At 43.6% G+C, this 21425-nt stretch overlaps 2 protein-coding genes across 5 annotated transcripts; one reads left to right on the forward strand and one right to left on the reverse strand.

Moving 5' to 3' along the window:
* Positions 1-753: 753 nt before the first annotated feature.
* arhgef16 (Rho guanine nucleotide exchange factor (GEF) 16) lies at positions 754-15846 on the forward strand. Its single transcript, XM_047584355.1, has 15 exons — positions 754-956; positions 1636-2263; positions 2710-2761; positions 3555-3718; positions 4236-4292; positions 6366-6526; positions 8710-8862; positions 8950-9079; positions 10178-10252; positions 10343-10435; positions 11471-11622; positions 13399-13584; positions 14223-14293; positions 14721-14822; positions 14920-15846. Exons 2-15 carry the CDS (start codon positions 1706-1708, stop codon positions 15057-15059), a joined length of 2094 nt encoding a protein of 697 aa, XP_047440311.1. The 5' UTR covers positions 754-956; positions 1636-1705; the 3' UTR covers positions 15060-15846.
* On the reverse strand, positions 15845-20617 carry ybx1 (Y box binding protein 1). 4 transcript variants are annotated; one of them, XM_047584390.1, is made up of 8 exons: positions 20347-20617; positions 18499-18562; positions 18198-18231; positions 18021-18110; positions 17615-17896; positions 17128-17213; positions 16497-16783; positions 15845-16190 (listed from the first exon to the last, which is right to left on the reverse strand). In XM_047584390.1, the coding sequence occupies exons 1-7, from the start codon at positions 20450-20452 to the stop codon at positions 16543-16545; spliced, it is 903 nt and encodes a 300-aa protein (XP_047440346.1). In that variant the 5' UTR covers positions 20453-20617; the 3' UTR covers positions 15845-16190; positions 16497-16542. The 4 variants fall into 4 exon arrangements, with proteins under 4 accessions (XP_047440346.1, XP_047440338.1, XP_047440331.1 ...); XM_047584382.1 differs by having other exon boundaries at positions 17116-17213; XM_047584375.1 differs by having other exon boundaries at positions 17552-17896.
* Positions 20618-21425: the final 808 nt, after the last annotated feature.

The raw sequence follows: 21425 nt of genomic DNA on the forward strand, positions 1-21425 counted from the left end.
CTTGTGCCTCCAAAACAGGGTTCTTGATCAGTTTGAAGTCTAGTGAATTTAGAGGCCAGGTCAACACCTTGTGCTGTTCTTCATATTTTTGGATTTATTTTTATTTATTCTTTTTACTTTTAGTTGTTCTTAAAGCATTTTTGTGTGTGTGCCAGGTTGCATCCTGCTGGGGATAGATGCTGTTTGAAATAAAGCATTCATTCATTCATTCATTCAAGATGGTCAATGTCATTAATGTCTGTCAGTGGTCATAATGTAATGTCTGATCAGTGTATAATAATAGGATGAAATATTATCATAAAGATTTAGATCTGCATTTGGTACTACAATGTCAAACAGTTTTAAAATATATGTTTTTGTGTAAGGACTTTGGCCTGTGAGGCGGGGCTGTAATACTTCATATTAATCACCAGAGGTCGCCAACTGCTATTTCTTATCCGCCAGGTGGGATGTCAAAAAAATCCGAAAAAAAAGGGAGAAAAAATTGAATAGAAAGATAAATTAAATTTATATTTCTTCTTCGTGTGTTAGCGTATAAAGGGGTTTGCAATAAGGTCGAACTTTGAATTAAACATCTGTTTTAAACGCATTTTATTTGAAAACCAGTCGAGGTTTCTGCATCTAAATCCCAACTAAAATAGCCAAGCATCGCACAGACAGCTTGGATGGAAGCGGGCAAAGGAGACTGAAGCGAGTTTGTCTCAATCTAAACTGTCACCTGATTGATTGGCGCTCACCTGTGGTGACGTCGGCGGCGCAGTTCGGGCTAATGGGCGCTCCGGAGGAGGAGGAAGTGGGAGAGTCAAGGAGAGCTGGTGTGACAGCGGAGAGCTCAACAGCTGCCGCTAAAAGCTGCACTTTCTTATCTCAACGCGTCGGACTCTCAGCTCCGCGGGACTGACCCGATAACCCCCGACCGAGGAGGACGGCTGCCGTGTGAGGCTCACCTCTCTCAGGTAAGACGCCCCGCTCGCTCGCTCCCGGTCTCAAGTGTTTGTTTGAACTGCGTGTCACCACCTCGCTGTTGTGAACTATGGGAATGTGAGGCAGACATTTTTGTTTTCTCCCACCCTAATCTGTCTTCCAGGCAGTTATTGGAACAGAAAGGAAACTAAGCTCTACCTGTTATACTATGAGAGTCATTACAGCAGCTTACATTTACACTTAAATCTTGTTTTGTTTTTGTTTTTTTACTGTCTGTGGAGGCTGACAGACTGTTATTATGATTATTTTACTCTGTCCCTGTACGTTTATAAGCATTAAGCCTCTATAATAATGTGATTGTGTTTACTTTCTGCTCAGGTCATGTGTCTTACAGCTTCTGTGCTGCACAGATTTTCTGGACCAGGTCTTTTTTTGTGTGTGTGTTTTTCATGTGGGCAAGTGCAGTGTAGGAGTGAGATGTGAGTCACGGGTTGAGTGCCTTCACATGAGTTTGAGGATTGACACCACTTGCTGCTTGTTGTGTGAGAGGGGATGTACGTCGTGAGGCCCTGTTTCTCCAGTGGGGAGGGATGCCCCGCTATAGGTCGCTGGAGTTATTTGAGGGTCAGATTATCGCTCCTTTGCTTTCCCTCTCGCCTACACTTGTCTGAACTTGTGTTTTGTCGTTTTTTTTTTTTTTTCTTCCCTCAGCCTCCTCCAATGTTGTAGGTGCTGAAGAGCTCAGCAGACCGGGTGGTGCACGTCACGGAAGGAGGACGCCATGTCCGACAGCCAGTCAGAGAGCTGCGTGGCCGTTCTGGAGAGACACTTTGAAACAGAACTCCATATATATGAGCCGGGCGATAAAGTCAACCAGCCGCAGAGCTCCCCTGCGGCCCAGGCTGAATCACCCACACCGCAAGCGGATGCGAAGGACAGCATTGTGGCGCCCAAGCAGGTGGTTTTGAGCACCCAGAGCCCCGCGGCACTCAAGGTTGGCACCCACCAGCTCATACCTAAGAATTTAGCGGTGGGCAGTCGGCCCAAGAACCGACACCACACCACAGTGGTGACGTTCCCACTGGGACTGGAGAAATCCAGCAGTGGGGTCCGGAATCGCCACTCAACCCAAGGGCCGGATTTGTCCTGGGAGGATTATGACAGCGATGGAGACGGCTTTGCCCTGAGGAGGAACCGCAGGAACAAGTCGTACAGAGCGGCAGTCACCAGCCTGGACATTGAAGCCATGGCGGCAGGACGGGGGTCTACAGCCACGCTGCAACCCGTTAAGGAGAACAGAGAACCAAGTCCTGGTCCAAGTCGAACCCTTCGACGAAAGGTACATAAGAGTGAGAGGTTATGTAAGTTAAATGGATAAAAAGTGGTAAATATCTCCTGCAATGAGAGAATATGTTTGAATTAATTAATTTTTATCAGATCTATGAGTATGTATGTATCTGTGTGCAACTATCTTGGATTTCTAGTTTATTTATGCACAAAATCCGTGGTGTTTTGTTGTTGTGTCGCTAGCCAGATGAAAGTGTGGGCCAAGCTGATGCATTTTCTAATAGCTCACAGCCAACAAAACCAATAGCATTACCATTGACTTCTGCCAAATTCACCTTTAGTCAGAGAGGTGACACACTGTTTCCTGCCTTCCAGACTTGGAAGTTGCCAGACTACAATTAAAACGGCACATTGAAGGCACTAAAAATAGAGACAATGACAACGGATAATCTGTGACCCCGCAATGACAAACTCATCACACTGCTGTCTCCTTTCTAGCGAACCTTTGGAAGAAAGAGGAACCAGCACCAACGGGGATCGTTCAAAGATGGTATGCTCACTCGTGTGTCACTCCGGCTGCTTCTCTAAATTTGACTGCAAATAACTGAGTTAATGTGGTTTTTATCAGGACCTGCAAGCGTTTCTCAGTAACGAAACTGATACGTAGGAAAGACTTGCTCGAGGCAGTAGAAGAAGAGCGAACAGGAAGTCATTCACTCCGGATGCTCTCAGCATGCTAAATGTCTGTTGAGTCTTGAAGGAGGTTATTTGTCCTGTGAATTCAGAGGCTGCAACTTCTCCTTTTTGACAATCTGTTGACTTGCGAAGTGTGGATTAAAGAAGTGACCTTAAACAGAGCTCGTATCTAACGGGAACAGCAGCTCAAGACGTGCAAATTTATCACGGAAAACAAAATTAACACATGATTTTATCTTTTCCCAAAAATGGAAGATGTTGTTTCAGAAACTTGATTTTTTTTTTGTACATCATTATAATCAGATTCCATTATACCACAGAGTGTGACCTCTCACCGATGTATGGTCTGCACATCTTTCCAGTCATCCGACACTCCAGGCTCTGAATTAAATCACTGTCAGATTTCCACTAAATAGATGCGTTCTCACCTCCCACGCTCTATTCTCAAACGATCCAACTTATTAAGTCAACAGATTCTTGCTCAGCTCTAGTTTCATTTGTTACATTAATGAATATACATAATGACCTTTTTTTCTTGGGATGTGTGGGTGAGTAACGGCGCGGGCCTGCATGGATACACTCATCATGACACAGTTGTTTTCAGGATGTAAAACGACTGAATTCCCAAATGTTGATGCGTTCCTCAGCTACGCCGCGCCTCTACCAGGAAATCCGCGAGCGAGGGCTGCACTCCACCAACCAGGACGAGCTGCTGGACGACTTTGTGGTGGTGGAGCCTCCTGTGGAGGACCAGGGCATCGTGGTGAAGAGCTACCGGCCGGCACAGCTCACCTGGAGCCAGCTGCCGCAGGTAAAATGCAAGGGACAAAATCAGTATTTGCGTGTTCCTGTGAAGTAGAACTTGGAGTGGACGACAGATTATGCGTATGTGGCGCGCTGAAGGGGGTGGGACTGGTTTTCCATCAAGGATAACAGTTTTTCTATCGGCGTCCAATTACCCACAGGCTCAAAATGGAAGCTCAGGACAGAAGACCAGCAAGTGACACCACTCCATAAAGGATAATTATGAAAGGTCCTCAGAAGTGCTCCCTATATGCTCTTAGGAGAAAGGTGTATTTAGCGGGTAAAATCTGTTCTGGTCTTTCTTTAAAGTGCCGTAATGTAGTCAGTCCTGTCCAGTATTTTGTATTTGGGGTATAGGAGAACATTTTCACTATCTCTACCTCCATTCCCCAGATTTTCACTGATGTTCACCTGTAAATATCTGCTCCCACAGTCAGTAGAAACATTGGATAATTTGCCTTTGGTGTGAGAACATCCACCAAGCCCGTATTTTAACGAATGATTCCTTTCTTCTTTTCACAAAGGTGAAGGACACCGGCATTTTGACAATGATCACACCTCAGGAGAGAAAGAGACAAGAGGTAAGTACCAGTGTGTACGTCTCCTTTGCTTTGAACACCAATCAGGGCAACTCTCATGGCTGAGTGTTGGTAATAAATAATCAGAATGAAAACACACAGGGCTGCTATTCACGCCCATCATCCATCAGTTGAGAAACGTGATACATTGCGGACATACACCGTGAAGAAGCCCTTTTCAACAGAACGGGACGGGTTCTGTTTATAGAAATTAGAAGTAAACTGAGCTGAAACAAGGACAACATGTGTCCAATTGTCCTTGTTTCAGTCTGGATGACTGAGAACCTTCACAAAGATAAATTCAGCGGTGTTTGTGCTTTCTGTTTCTGTTTCCGTCATCGGTCTCTGTGTATCTGTAATTAATTACCAAGCAGGTGGAGCTCGGAGGGTAACAATAACAACTGTTACGGGAACAATAAAAGAATATGGCAATAATTATAATAATATAATCATTAATAGTTTTTATCCATGGGCGGTGATTTGTTATTGCACTACATTTCCCATAATTCATCCAGTAGTTTCTTTATCACCGACAGTATACTGTATACAATACTTTATAGACTTAGACTTTAATGATCCACAAGGGAAATTAATTGGTTATAGTAGCTCAGTTGTTCCAAAAATATGAGCTCATCGTTCTGATTTTGTTACTCAACACTCAACAGTTTTCTCTGGAAACAAGTCCATCGCCTTCTCGGAGCTCCTCTCAGAGCTGTTCTCAGAGCTCTTCTCAGAAACCGAAGTGAACAGAGCACAAAAAGAGCGGATAAAACCGGTTTCAGTTATATTTCATTACTGGAGCGACTTATGGAAAGCAAATGGACACAGACTGATGCCATGTGTGCGTGTGTTGTAACTCTACACGAGGGCGTCCTCTCAGGCAGTCTGAGATGTCAGATGTTGTGTCAACACCAAAGGTCCACCCTGTGTGCACTGCAGACCCTGAATAAAGCCGCACCCTGCGAGTGTAATCAAGCCGAGGCCGTCTCTGAGCAGGTGCTTGTTTCGCTCCTTTGTACCTTTCGTCACTGTCAATAAGTGCGGTTCCAAAGCATAAAATGATACATACACTCGTGAACTGTGAACATTTTCCATTTGGCTGATACGCAGAAACCGGTGCTAGTTCTTCTACTGTTAGATGGTGGACAATACACGGGGCTTCCAGTTACAGATGGGCTGTGTTAGAGGGTCATTTCTGTCGTTGTTTGATTGGTTGACCGGTTTATTTTAGTCCCTTTTGTGCCTTGCAGTGATTGCTTCATAATGATTTCCCTGTGATGGGACAAATATGTTGTTATTGTTGTTGTTTTTAAAACCTTAAGTCACCTCGTGGGCCTAGTTTTAAAGCTGCAGTTTCAGTTTTCTTTTTTTTTTTTTAAGGATAAAAAGGCAGCTTGAAAGTAGTGAGTCACTTAACAGGCCGCTCCCCTACCGGGCACGCTGTAATAAAAGCAAGGTTTGAGCTGCAAAAAAAAAAAAAGTTCCTTATTGTCTTTTCTTTTTTTTTGTGTCTAGTCAAAAATACCACAGTCGGTTAGAGGTTTTCAGGAAGCTCCGCTCTCGATTTAGCTTCGGCTTGCGCCCTTTGGTCGTTTCTGAGTAAGATAGCTGTTCAAAGTGTGTCACCGAACATCCCAACCACAAACGGGTGAAGTGAACTAACCCTCCTCCGTTGGTGGTGTAAAACGCGCTGGCACGGATGGACCGGTGCTGACGTGCCCTCCAGTTCCGCAGCATTTGTTTGCTGGTTGACTCACTGTCAAATCTTTATTCATTATTTTGCACCAATAGTGCGAGAAGAAGTTTGACGCGAGAAAGTGGAGATGCAGATTTCTCTCCGACGACAGAATGCACTGCAGATGCAATCTTGACTTTGCTGCTGCTCTGCTCTGATTAACAAGCGTTAAACCGGCTGCACAAAGAAGGAAATGAAACCTGTTTTGTTTTTGTTTTTCTGGGAATTCTGGGAAATACTGTAATACACCGAACAAGGGGGATTAAAGTGAGTTCAAGGAAAAAGGCACATTTAAAAGAATAACCTTTAGCACATGCTGAAAGTGTGTATCCTTTTATCAGGCCATTTTCGAGATCATGACCTCGGAGCATTCGTACCTGCACAGCCTGGGTATCCTGGTGCGTCACTTCAAGAACAACGAGGCGCTGAGGAAAACGATGACAGCCACCGAGCACCATCACCTCTTCTCCAATATCTCAGTCATCCACGATGTGAGCAAACGGTATGCACGCTCTTAAAATAACAATAATAATGATGATGCTTTTTTTTTTTTTTTTTAAGAAACGCCTTTCTAGTCACCCAAGGACACTAAACAGAAAGTAACATGAATACAATGAGCAACATTAAAGCATTAAAGGACAGACAATGTGCAGCATTTAATAACGCAGCATGAGTAAATTAAAACTTGGAAATGCAGAAGGGAGGAGTAGGGCGGTGTGTTGGAGTTGAGGGTGGAGTGAGTGAGCGATTCTAAACAGGTGGGTTTTGTGTCTGGGTTTGAAAATGGGGAGAGAGAGTCAATGTTACAGATGTCGGTGGTTAAACAGTTGCAGAGCCTGGGAGCAAGAGTGGAGAAAGCTCTGCTCCCCATGGCGCCGAGGTTAAAAGGCTTCACTTGTTTGTGTGTGTAGCATTGAAGCAGAGCGATACGCCGTTAACGTGCGTCTATAAATAGAGCCGGGCGCGTTTTTTCATACGGTGACAATAATTCCTGCACAGATTCAGGTGAGAAAAGGGTTTTGATTTAAAGCTTTGGAAAGAGTTTACCCTTTCTAGTATCCTGCAGGCTCCGGTTACATGTTGCAACACGCCAGTCAAACTGGTTCTGCCGCCTCTTTGCCTGGAGTGGTATTCCCAGGCCTTGAGATGATAGTGCTCCTGAGGGAGGCCGCTCTGCGTGTGTTACTGGTTATCTTGAATGAAAATGGATCAGGTTTTAGCAGCGAGTCGAGAAGCACCTCTCGGCTCCGGCTTTGAACTTCTTGTCCTGTCTCCAAGAAAAACAGGATCTGCGAAAAACTACAGCGCAGAACTGAAAGCCGCCTGCCTGACCCTTTCGACTTTTGTCAGCGTTTGTGTGTGTGAATCGTGTAGTAGATACTGGGTTGGGCTGTCTTTAGGTGTCACTTTACTCTTTTTCTTTTCGTTGTTGTTGTTTAAGAGGCAGGGCTGAGAGTCACTTGTTATGTCGACAGCGTGGTGAGCAATGGAAAACCTTTTTATAGTAAAAACGATGCTTACATAACTTCTGTATTTTAGTATAATGGAAGTTTGAAATTTTCCGTTCGTGCGCTTTCAGGGCTGAGATGTTTAATCAAAGAGGCATAGAGGCAATTCAGCACCGCTGTGTGAATAGAATTGGGGTTTTCTAAAAATGTAAAAATAATAAAATAAGTTTAAAGCCAGACTAAAAAGATAAAATATTAAATACATACATTTATCCCCTCTCTATCTAATAACGTCTCTTTACCGAACTTCCCAATAAAGACATGAAAAGGCAAAAAACGATAATAATAAAAAAATAACGAGACGCAAATACAATATGTCGTTACTGGTTAGTTAGAGGAGCAGAAAGCGTGTTCACTTGGATGGGTTAATTATTGAACATGACAACATCCGTGAGCTGAATCTTAAGTTAAACTGGGTCACGCAGCAAGACAACGAGGCCAAGCACGCGTCACCCTACGAACGACTGGTTCAAGAAGAGCAAAATCAATGATTAGTTATCGACAAGTCAAAGTCCTGACCTCAATCCGATAGAAGTGCTGCAGAACGACCCGAAGTCAACAGTTCATGTCAGGAAACCCACAAATATCTCAGAACTGAAGCGGAGGAGTGGGCTGAAACTGGGACGACTCATCAGAAGTTACACAAAATCTTTAATTGCTGCACAAGGGGCGTCACACCTGATACTTACCAGTACATTTCTACTTATTTGCGAATCATATGATTAAATTCAATATTTCAGAACTACCTCAGGATAAAAACAAGATGGAAAGCTTGAAAAAACATGGAGGGGACCATGGCCCAGTCTCTAGACTTTAACCCCGTGGAGCTGGTTTGTGATGAACTGGACAGAAGAGTGAAACCAAAGCACCCGACAAGTGTCACACACATTTCTGGGAACATCTGCAACAAAATTGGGAAGAAAAATATTTGATTTCTGTTTTAGAAAGAAAGAACAACTTACAAGTGTGTTCACGTGTTAAATCAGCCAGAGATGTTTACTGTGACGAGTCCAAAGTTTAGAATATATAGGGTTATATATTAATTCCATGATGATTCATTTTTCTTTTACTATAGTTGTTTATTTGTTTTATACATGCTTTAATTTCAGAGTGAATCATTAAACTGCGTACATTTCAATAAAATCGCTTCTTCTCTAACCTGTCACGCGATCCCCAGGTTTTTTGAGGACCTGGAGCGGCGTCACAACGAGAACCCAGTGATCCGGGACATCAGCGACATCGTTCAGAACCACGCCGCCCACCACTTTGAGCCCTACATCGTCTACTGCTCCAACGAGACCTTCCAGCAGAGAACGCTGCAGAAGCTGCTGTGAGAAGCCGTCAAACGAAATCGAGCTCGCGCAGTCGCGCTGCAGGATGGGCTGAACTTTTCTGTTTGTTTTTTTGCGTCTCTCAGGACCAGCAACACGGCATTCAAAGAGACCCTGAAGCAAATCGAAGGGAGCAGCGAATGCGGAGGCCTCCCCATGCTCTCTTTCCTCATCCTTCCCATGCAGAGAGTAACCAGACTGCCACTGCTGCTGGATGTAGGCTGAAACTTTACTTTTCTACCTCTTATGACATATTTTTTTCCCGTCAGTGGCAGCTTGGTGCCAGACCTACGTGTGACATACCGAGCAACTAACATGAAGCTAAAATAACCTTTTAAATTAGTGCATTTACGCATTTAGACAAGAGAAGAACCCCAGCTTTAATTTGACACACAATTTCACACTGAAACCGAAAAGGAAAGGTTCTTTTTTCGACTCTAAAGCTGTTTAATGTGGGATATTCCTTCATTAGTTCATCATTAACTAAGCAGGTAAAAGATCTGATTGATTGATTCCAATGAAAGTCATTATTCATGGCTTATCTATGGATTCCAGACTTAAAGGCAGATTTCACGTTTGTATTTTTGAGCAGGTCAATCGGCCAATTACATTTGAACTATTGACCCGTTTTATATAATTAAAATTTAGATTATTTTGATTTTGACAGATAAAATAACCATAATTGTGTCCAAATATATCCGTTTGGTGGCGTTACCGAAACGAAAGGTTTATTCGGATTGAAATAAACACGGTCCAGTGAGCACTAAGATTGTGCTAAATTACATAATATGACAACACATGAAACACTTAAACTATACACTGGAAAGAGTAGTGAGTGGATACACACAGCCTGCCGGATGGCCCATTGGCCCCGGACTGCAAAAACAAAGTGAAGACAGCTGCTCCTAATCTGAAGGAACTGCATCTGGGTGTTTTTTTGTTTTGTTTTGTTTTTTTTTAATATGCATTCTTGTCTGGACTTGTTATGTTTGTTGTAAAACCTCTGCGCAAGTATAGTTCCATTTAATGTACCGATCTGACCAAGAACAGTCCAAATACCTGGATGTGTTTTTCCCAAACTAGTCCACAATGACAGGTACAAGCCAGTACTGGAGGTTCCTCCGAAGATAAAGCAAAAGACACATTTTATATTATTTAAATGTTCCTCAGTTGTATCTTTATGAATAAGAACAGTGCATATCTGCATTGATGTGACATTTATCAGGACATTATGTTGATGTATTTACGATTTGCCTGCAGAGAAAAGCGACTGGTAATTTGAGAGGTTCCTGTATTTTATTTTCTGTTTCGCAGACGATCTGTCAGAAAACCCCGGACAAGACGGCAGAGTACTTTGCGGCCGTTTGGGCGCTGGCTGCCATCAGCAAGGTACGGACGCTCGGCAGTGATCGCCTGCACGACGCCTGCATGTCTTTAAGGTTTTGATGATTGTTATCGTTGCGATCGTTGTCTCAACAGTTGGTGAGTAGCTGTAATGACGGAGCGCGACGGATGGAGAGGACGGAGCAGATGTACACGATCCAGAAACTGATGGATTTTGGTAAAATCAAGGTGAGGAGCGACTCATTCAAAGAAGACAACAGGTTTTGAGTTATTGCAGTTCTTCTCTTAACTTCAGATGAGGAAGTACCAAACTTAACGTGAAGAAGACGCGATGAAAAACACTTGAGACTGAAATTAAACTATAACTTTTTTTTTGCTTAACAAAAATTTTTAAAATAAGCAGTTCTTGTCTCTGAACAAAATATAAGATGTATTTCTTTTCTTGCCTTCTTGAAATTCCCTTTTTGCGGTGTGGTCTGCACAGTGTTTGCCCCCTTTAAGATAATTAGCTGGTTGGAAAGTCTGTGTGCATCTTCCAGGCTAATAAGGGCAAAATAGTTTTTCAGAATATTCTGATAAGATCCTGAATTCAATTTGACATCAGTTCACTGATGCATCCACCTGCGTGTCGAACATGTGGGATGATGTACTATTCGCCATGAAAACTTAATGTAGAAGCCTGTTTTACTTCAAATACCTTCTTATCATCCTTCTTCAAAAAGAAAATCTCGGCACCATCTTGCAGTATTTTTCTCCCTTTCTCCTTCCATACAAATGTATATTCAACTCCCTTGTCTCATTGGTTCCTTTGACTCAGACAGATGTTTTTGGCTATTTATGTACAGACACTAACTACTGAAAGTAAATTAAGGTATGGAAACATTTTTTTAATTTATATGTTAATAATTGTAAAAGTGAACTGTAAGTGAAATGTTAGCTATCAAAAGTAGTTCTTCCCATTGATGCCATAGGGGAACCTTTTAAAGTTTTGCAAGGAACCCTTTCCCTCTTGGTTCTTCAAAGAACTATTTGTTGTCCTGTTTGTCAGAGAACCTTAATCAGTTCTTAGTGGAACCTTTTTGAAAGTCAGTTCCCCAAAGAACCTTATACAGCAAGAAAAGCTTCTTAAAACATGAAAAGGATCTCCAGAGCACTGTCTAAACGACAAGGAGCATAAAGCTTTGAACTGATCTCCCCGGTTTAGTAATGACACGGATGGGAACAGATCTTAACCCAAACTGACGAACGTTTGTGTCCTTGCAGCCGTTCCCGCTGATTTCCGCCTCTCGGTGGCTGAAGAAGCGCGGCGAACTGGCCATCTCCGCCGAGGAGCTCAGCATATGGAAGGCGTTCAGCAACAGAAGCTACTACCTGTTTCTCTTCAACGACGTGCTGATCGTCACCAAGAAGAAGAGGTGAGCGGGGGAGGTTGAATGCTGGGGCGCGAGCCCTTCGTCCAGCCCTGTGATAAATATTCATAGCGGGCGCTCCATCTAAATCTACCTCCAGACATTCTGGTGCAGTAACACTTGCCGCAGCTGGCACGTTGCCATGGCTACTTGACTATAGATTAAAAATGACTGCAGAGCCAGAAAAAAAAAAAGAAAATTACTCCGCACACACCAGAGGAACTGTGCCGTCTCTTATTAGTCTCTCATGCTGATTGTGAAGTCTGTATAATAGACTCACCATTTCATCCGTACCTTCACCATAAAAACGAGTCCCAACGTTTTACATCTGCCTTTGACTAGCTACGAGATTTAGAATCGGGGGGTCGTGCTGGCCTCATTGGTGGAACGGTATTAATTCTCCATCAGGTTTAAAGTCTTATTTTTTTTTGTCCAAGTCTGCTTTTATGACCACAATAACAGTTTGCGACCCCTAGGGGGTCCGCAAAGGTACTGCAGAGGGGAGGGGTCGCAAAATCTTTGGTTGATTAGACAGTTTTTATATATATATATTTTTCCCCTGCAAATTTAAATTTCTTTAAATACACAATAACATGAATTGTCCCACAAATGGCCTGAGAGCCTATTCAGTGGCCACCCCTTCTATTGCACATGTTTGGGGAAAAAAATGAATATTTGAACCCGTGTATTATTTGAATAGCTTAATATTGAATTTAAGATGATAATAATAATGTATATCTATAAAAAAACACTAGGTCAAGTTTGATATAGAACACATATAGTAGGTAGGGGGTCACAGTTTGAAGACGCCTGTTTATTGAGAAGAAAAGAAAAATCTGTGTAATTTAATGACTTGAGATATGTTCAGCTGTCTGTATATGAAGAGTTATTGCTGTTACACAAAAATTCCCTAAGTCTCCCTTGTGCCTCCAAAACAGTTCCTCATCAAGGAGTGTCATTGTGATGGGGTGGGTGTGGCGGGTCTGGTTTTAAGTGGGTGGTACACGTCTAAGTAACATCCACGGGAATGAGTGCCAGGTTAAAATGTTTCCCAGCACAAAATTCAAGATGTTATTTACTTCTCCCGTAATGTTGTGGCTGGTTGGTGTATAATATAATTTTCACATGACATTAACACACCAGTTCCAAGCGGCGGCACCAACCCTTGGTTCCACCAAATTTGAATGTATTTCCAGATATACAGTATGTGTGAATAAAGGACAACCTGTTGTGGATATCTTAAGCTCTTATGTTCGAAAACCACAAGCAACATGTTGGACGATGAGTAATTATTAATTCCCGATGACTCCTGCGGACTAAACGGGTCCAGCTGCAGCCAGGGAACATGAGAAACAGAGGAGAGGAAGGGAACGGGACAGGGAAGGGATAGAGCATTGGATGTGTGGCGTGCATACTTGAGATTCTTCAATCTTGCGTTCGGCATGTCAGCTCGACTGACTGCTGCTTTCTGTTTTGAATTAGGGAGAAACCAAACAATGTCAGCTCAGAGGAAGGAGTTATCCACAACACTGGAGTCATTTAGCTAACCGTGAAGTCAGCACTCTGACCTAGTGCTCAGGTGATAATATCTTGGAAATAGATAAGGAATGTGGTTGGACTACTTTGGGTGGATATACAAGTACACAGTACGAGTGTAAATGAACATGCAAACATTGACTTTTCATCATTTCCGCGTGTGACCGTGCATGTTGCAGACAGTACAAACAAAAAGCTAAAAACTGGATTATACAGTTAAAAAAAACTTTTTTTGTGTGTAACCAGCGAGGAGAGCTTTGTGGTGTTGGACTACGCTACTCTGGAGAACGTGGAGGTGGAGGTCGGGGAGGATACAGAACCACGGATGTCTCCGTCCTCCAAGAACAACTCCAGCTGCTTCTCCTTCAGACTGCTGATGAGCAAGAACAGCGAGGGGAAGTCGGAGCAAATCTCCCTGGTGGCCGAGTCCAGGTAACGCAGCTCCAAGTTCTTTAGTGGGAGTTCACAAGAACACACGGTGTCGCCCGTTGTACAACTAACTGGTTCACACAGTTACAGTCTTGATATCTGTGATTGTTGGTGATAAGACTCATGAATTGTTTAAGCCTCCTGTTATCTTTGTGTGCTTGACCCCATTCAGTGTTTAATGTCTATAAATACGTGATTAACATTTTTTTTTTTTTGCTTCATATTCAATGACTTTTCCTAATTTAATGGTGACACAGACACTGGCCTCGACATAATATATATAATTATTCTTGGTAATAGTTGCGATCATAGTTTTTTGTGTACTTAGAAATTATATAAAGCAACTTAAACATATCTCTTTCCAATTTGAGGTCAATCACTGAGATTCTGTGCTGCTATTTAATCAACAAACAAACAAAGTACCTCACACATAAACTTGAGAGTACTTTTTTTTTTCAATTATAGTCATTTTCTGGAGGTTTAAATAAAACTGGGGTTAAGGATAAAAAGTAATAAGAGGATTAAAGTCACATTCATATGAATCTGGCGCCCTCTACTGGCATCGGTTTTAATGGCTACCTCAGTTTGTTATCAGTCAACTACACAGAGTCCTATTTAATGATTTTATTCTTTATCGCAAGGGTGGACAGAGCTCGTTGGATAGTTGCTCTCACAGCACACAAGCAGACGGGTGTTTCCACTTGTAACGATGGTGAGTGTGCGTGCTTTGACTGCAAAATTAACCCTCCATATAATAATTCCGCCTAAATTGTGTTACGTGTTGTTGGGCTGACATGTAATGACAAATCCATTCTCTCGGCTTTTACATCTTAATTAGTATTAATGATGCACTTATATGACCACAATGGCATTGTAAAAAATGTTTATCTTCACACAAATTAACGCCCTCTTGCTATTTGTGTAGTGGCTGTTGTTTAAGGAGTGAGTTATCTGTTGACGTTTTATATCTGTTATCGAAAGGCGTGTCTCTCCAAGACAAGCCTTAATCGTGGGAAGTAAATGAGGTGTATACCATGGATGTTCAGATTTTTTCCAAGGGCTTCCTGATTTTCACAACAGACCAAGATGACCAAAATAATTAGGCTTTGTAATAATAAGCTTTTTGTAATGGATTTCAGGTCTACCACAGTGCGAGGCCACTAAAGCCTACATGCCAAAGGAGCTCGATGAACTGGGCCTGCAGCAGGCCGAGCTCGTCATCCTCCTTCAGAAAGAGGAAGGTAAGGTGCCCGCTTGGCTCCACGGTATAACACACCAAATGAACGCCTTTCATTCACATCTCTGTGTCTCACCAATTCTGTCGTCTTGTCCTCCCAGCGTGGTGCTTTGGGGAGAGAATGCGAGACGGAGAAAGAGGCTGGTTTCCCGCCAGCTGCGCAACAGAGATCACCAACCCCGACGCCATGGAGAGCAACGTGCAGCGTATGAAGCGCCTGCGCAAAGAGACCAACGTCTGAGTGGCGCCCCCCGGTGTCCGTACCGTCGTCTCAGGATGGACAAAATAATAGAGACACTTTCCAGTAGATTGCGGGTGCTACGTGGTTTTGACAAGACTGTACTGCTGGTGAATCGTGAAATATTAGCAGTGGTCCTGAAGTCCATTACTAACTAACAGAGCGGAGGATGTTTACCAGTGTAGGAAAACCTCAAAAAGGCCATTAAAGCCCCCCGAACCATTTTATGTTGAACCAACAATGAAATGTTTTGTATTGCAGAAATGTTATTCCACCTTCACTTTCATGCAGCCTAATAAGAATGGAAATGATCAGTATCAATCGACTCATTTCCTGGTTGTTTTATTCAACTTGTACAGAACTAATCTGTCATTTCATTTTTTTGTATCAATGTGAAATATTAATTTACTTTTCCTAACAATAATGAACCTAAACCCAGTTGTGAGAGAATAAATGTAATTCTACTGACGCGTACATAGTGTGATCAGTTGCACCTAGTAAAACATACAAGTTTGTTGCCTACACTGTGAGGACCTTGATCTTGTGCTATGCTGGTTACGTCTTTTGTGTATCACATTGTTACTGTCACTGATGTTGTGTTGGGATTCTTTATCTTAGTGTGAGACCTAGTTGTTTAAACATTGACCATTTTATAGTAGTTTATGATGTACTTGTGCCCTCAATGACAATGCAACTGTCTACTCTGTACCAGAAAGAAGGCCCCATCCACGATGACAGCCTGTATACTTGAAACAAAAAAATATTGATAATAAAAACACTACAGACGGTTTTCCTGGTTTCTGGACTTTTATTTGAGCTTGCATTTTGTTAAAATGTTTTAATACATAAAAAGTTATTTAAAAATGTCAAACTGACCAGATATCAAATTCCATTTTTATCTTTAAAAACCATTTGGTGTAAAAACTTAGGACAGATTTAGAAAAACATTTGCTGTTTCCCCAGAACGTTTTGTAGCTGTCACATAAAAATAATGGAAAAAAAACAAGTCTGCATAGATTCTGCAGGCAATCGGTGATAATCTGGTCAAATGCATGGTGCAAGCTTGTGACGATCGTCAAGTCAAATCTTTATTGCTCAGATCTTGTTTGATGTTTCTTCTTGTTGACAAAAAAACTGTAAACAAAAAAGGATTACAAAATAAGTCAGCTGCTTACCTGCATGCTGCATTTTCAACTTTATGGGTTTAGTGATGTCTTGCACTCAGAGATGCTTGAAAATGTGAGAGAATAACTAGAACGCTCTATGGTACAAGACAGTACCGGGATTATCCACTACAAAGTTAAAAAGCTACAAATGGCAAGCTAGCCAGTCTAACTCAGTCTTAACTGTTAGATGTTGAATCTGAATCCAGATATGGTCAAAGTTTAAGCCGATAGAGGAAGTATTAAAGCAGGCATAAATTAGTCATGCTAGACTCACCCGGACGATGGTAAAAGATGGTAGGTGCCGGTGGGCAGGTTGTTTCCTACTCAGCCCCACCCTGCTGGGCCTCGGGAGCGGACGTTTTCTCTGCAGATGGGTCACCTCCTGTCTTGGGCTCCTTGGTTTCCTGGCCGGGTTTTCCACCAGTCTGTGGGCGTCTACGGCGGTAGTTGAAGTTACGACGGTAGCGTCGCTGACGGGGCTGTTGGTTTTGCCCACCTTCGCCGCCCTGATTCTCCTTGTCCTCCTCGCCGTCCCGCACCGGTCGGGGACGGGGTGGACCCCTGGAGCACGCAAAACAACAAAGAAAAGAGCTGTGAAAAAAAACCTAACTACAACAGAGAGAAATCGTGCAAATGGTGCGTCATCCACTGAGACAGGATGCAGTCACAGAACAATTGCTGCCAAGAATAGAAATAAAACGAATTTGGATGCACAGCTACAATTTGAGGTCAGGCTGCAACAAAAGGGGAGCGTCACTGGCCAAACGTGTGGCATTCACTGTTAATAAAGTGTTTAGAGAAATAGACTTTCAGATCGTCCAGAGAACTCAAAGCGTTCTCACAGTTGCTCCACTACTATTGCAGCCCTGCGTCAATGAAGCCAACATGCAAACCTTGGTCTGAACCTTGGTCGGAAGCCTCTGTAGTAGTTCTGTCTCGCTGGTTTGTTGCCCTGGTCGGGACCTCCCTGGCCCTCGTCACCCTCACCTCCCTGAAAGCAAACAGATCAAGCGACGAATGACACACGTACCTTACAGCGCAAACACACACGATGACCAACTTGAGAACTTTTGCTTAGTCCTAATTGTGTCAAGCTCATGAAAGTACATTACCAGGTACTTCTTCATAGCTGAGTTTAGGGGTTTATTTGAATTTTCAAAAATATTGGCTGGACCCCCGATACACCAAGATTGATTGATCACAACCACGTGAGCGTTATGAAAAGGAGAGGGACAACAGTTGAGTCTAACATCAACGTATCAAGGGTCCCGAGTTTGTCACGGGATAGCTGGGTGCCTGCTTCAGGATAGTAGCCCTGTGACAGCGTACCTCAGTCATCTCTCCGCGTGGTGCGTTGGTGTACGGGGGCCGGCGGCCGTAGCGTCTACGTACAAAGTATGGTGGGTAGCGCCGTCTGCCAGGGTAAGTGGGTCTGCGCTGCTGTGGCTGCGAGTCTCCTTCAGGGGCGCTCTCTGCCCCCTCTCTGCTGCTTTTGTCGCGTCCTCCGCTGCCAGGTTCACCCTCTCCGTCACTCTGGTAGTTCTCTGGGTAGTCTCCTCCGCGGGGAGGGCCCCTCCTTCGGGGGTAGCGCCTATAGCGGTTTCTGTCAGCGGCGTACTTACTTCCCTGAACTGCAACACCGCCTGGGCCGGTGACATTTGCGGCCTCTGCTCCCTGTGGACAGTTGAATTTTTAGAGTGATGTATGTACTGCCCTCGTTATACTAGCCAATTAAATGCCTCCTTCAGAAAATGGCAGTCGCAAAACTAAATTACCAAACTACACAAAAAAAACCTACTTTCTCTCCCTCCACTACATCAAATTCCACAGTCTCTCCATCTCCAACACTGCGAAGGTATTTCCTCGGGTTGTTCTTCTTAATGGCTGTCTGAAAATGGTGAACAAGTGCAGGTGTGAGATTTTATGACCACCGCGACTTTATAAAATAAACGAGAAAATACTAACAACAACTTACCTGGTGTACAAAGACGTCCTCTTTTGTATCATTCCTAAACAAAGAAGGCAAAAGAACGCACTCGGTTAATGTAGCAATGTCTCTGCAGACAGACTGCAACTAAGCCAAGTGTGAGGATTACTGTGTGAGGAGTTCTGCACGTAATGCAAGAGTATGGAGACCAGCAGATAAATCATCCGGTGAGCTTTGTAAGCAAATCATAGCCATAATAGGATTGAGAATGTTCTTACACACACACACACACACACACACACAATGCCAGGGTCTTTAGGAGGTAGAATGGGGGGTGGGGTGCACTTACCTATTGATAAACCCATATCCATTCCTGACGTTGAACCATTTCACTGTACCCAAGACTTTTGTTGCTGCAAAGACATCCAAATAAACAATACAATTTAAACCATAAAGTTTTTATTTTTTTCTGTTATAATGTTAAGATAATGCTCACATACCACAAACTCAACATCCTTTAACATGCTCCAAAGTACTATAAAAGAACCTCTATCTGATGAAAAACAGCGGGGGGAAAAGTAACCGAGACCCAAGATAATATGGGGGTTATATTTAACTCCCAACTGTCGATCTTATTATAGACCCTGATGCTTATGAGCCTCTTGTGTCAGCTGCACTTGGTGTGTAGCGTGGACCTGACTGAGATCACAGTCTGGATTTCTCACAACCCGCAGTATCAGCGCCTTTTACTGAGCCGCGATGGGACACGTGAAATGTCGATAAAAACACAGTACGCTACGACCCGCTGACAGCAAACCTAAGCCCAGCCACTACAGACCCACTGCCCCATTTTAAGACGCACTACTCGGAATTAGCGTTCACACGTGGTACGGTCGTGCCCGGATGCGTGTTAGCATGCAGTGAGGCCAGCTGGCCTTTTAGCATGGCTATGTAGCTAAGTAGGTCTGAACCATGTGGTTGGATTGGAGCCAGCGGGCGGAAATTAACCTAACACTTCTGAAGCTGCCTATTGTGAACACAATTGTTTTTAAGTTTAAGATACGTGTTCTCGTTATAACGGTTTTCGTGTGGCATGAACCCAAACGGAGAAAGAAATCAGTGGAATCGCACGGCGGACATTTTGGATGCCTTCAGCCATGTAAATAGCTCAAGTTAGCCGGCTCGGCTAATGTAGCTTCATTTAGGCCTTAATGGTAGCACATAAATTCGACAGAAATTAGACGACCGATGACAGGTGTGTTTTTAGTGTATTTACAATAGAGTCAGTGTGTGTTTATGTGTCCGGCTACACTAGACAGACGCGTGTAGGCGTTTCAACCATTTTGGGTGAAAATATTCGATCACGGACTCCGGCTCTTTCGCATGAACAAAGGGACGGTAAGCAGCTAACGTTAGCCTACATTCAACGGAATCCGTCGCCGGTTGGGTTAACGTTAAGAATGAACTGCTCGTTCCCATTTTCGTCCATTTAACCCTAATATTAGCGATCAACCCAACACAACTCAAGCGCCAAGTCATGACAGTCTAGACGTGGCACCGACGTCGGCGTAAAAACATTCCCCGATAACGAAACAACTTCACCGACCGTCCATGTGACGGCCAACCGGTATGGTGCCATTCCGCGGCGGATATTTGACGCGAGGAGGCCGCTGCACCGTAGAGATTAACAGGGTAAAATTAAAGGATTACCAGTGGCATATTATCTTCTGAAATTAATGCAGCGCACACGATTAAGGATCCATTTACAATGTATATTAATCCGAAAGTAAAGCAGTGGTAAACGATACTGAATTCCACGGAATTCCAACTGACACTTAAGAATTCGGCATCGCTAGCTCAAATTAACGCCGGGACTAAAAGTTTTTTTCTGCTTGACAGCAAATTACTCCCAATTACGTTGAGTCGGAGTAAACTTTGTGTCAGCATTAACCGATTATCCAAAACGGGCAGAATAGTATAAGATACCGACAGCTAAATGAACGTTTATCGTTCGACTATTCGCCCGGTATGCTAACGTTGGACGGCTTAACGGCCGTGTTAACGTTTTTTTCCAACGGTAAATCCAGTCATGGGTCGGCTCTGTAATGTTAGCAACCGCCACTTCTGCGCATCGCTTCTCCGATGCCACACACCGCGTTAGCTTACTAGTTAGCACAACTAGCTCCAGTAGTCTTACCGATGACCTTCTTATCCCCCGCGGAAGCTGCGGCTGCCGGGCTGGATGGGCTCTCCGCATCGTCAGCAGGCTGCGGCGGTTGTTGTGTCTCGGCCTCGCTGCTCATGGTTACTACTGGCTGGTAATGGCTTCTGCCGGCGGCGGCTCTCTGCTATGTTTCCCGGTGCTAGATGGTAACCTGGGCCGGCGGTGGTGGGGGCTACTGCCTTCGGGCTCTCTGCTGTCCTCTTTCCGCTCCCGTTGCCGATCGAACTGGGCAGAATGAGAAACTGTGCCGGGGAACGTTCCTGGTGCGAGGTCCGCCCAACGCCTGTTCTGATTGGCTGGAATCCCCAACGGACAACAAAGCGTGTTCCAATTGGTCGAATCAACTGTCATTTTTATTTGGTGGAATGTGATTGGCTGTGGGAGACAGTACCTGTCCATTGTCACCGCCCGCCAGTGATGTCAAAGCCAGACACATAGAGATAGCCGTGACACGTTTGGACCAGAGTGTCTGCTTGGTGGAGTGACCCGTCCAGTCTTCATGCCCTGTAGTTATTCACTCCTACCTGAAAGAACAATGCTCCAACCTGCTTATGATACCTCTTACATTCTCAAACTGTCATGATATGTTTCCTGCTCTTTTATTTCCCACTTTTGCACAACCATATTTCTTTCTTGTGTTGTCGCTCATTTGCATTGTGTTATGTTGATGTCTGTCTACAAAGTACTCAACACTCAAATTCCCCCCTAAGGGATAAAGTTTTTTCTATCTATCTTTCTATCTAGATTCTAAATGTTTGCTTTAGTCAGATATGTGTATCTATGACAGATGAATGTTGATACCTGTGTCATTTCTCCTGCTCTTCTCCCGTTTCTCGTTTCTGTCTGCCCAGCTGGCCTTCGGCAGATGGGTCCCTGCTCAAGGTTTCTTCTTCTTCTGTTGAAAGGGTGTTTTCCTTGAGCCATCCTCGCCTTCAGGCTTGCTCTGGAGGTTTCAGGACGGATTTTGTAAAGTGTCTTGAGACAAGTTGTATTGTTATTGTATTGTTGTTAGGTATTAACATTAAGTACAGGTACGTTGAGTGTTTCTGACT

This window comes from Mugil cephalus, chromosome 1, assembly GCF_022458985.1.
Source record: "Mugil cephalus isolate CIBA_MC_2020 chromosome 1, CIBA_Mcephalus_1.1, whole genome shotgun sequence".
Taxonomy (NCBI): Eukaryota; Metazoa; Chordata; class Actinopteri; order Mugiliformes; family Mugilidae; genus Mugil; species Mugil cephalus.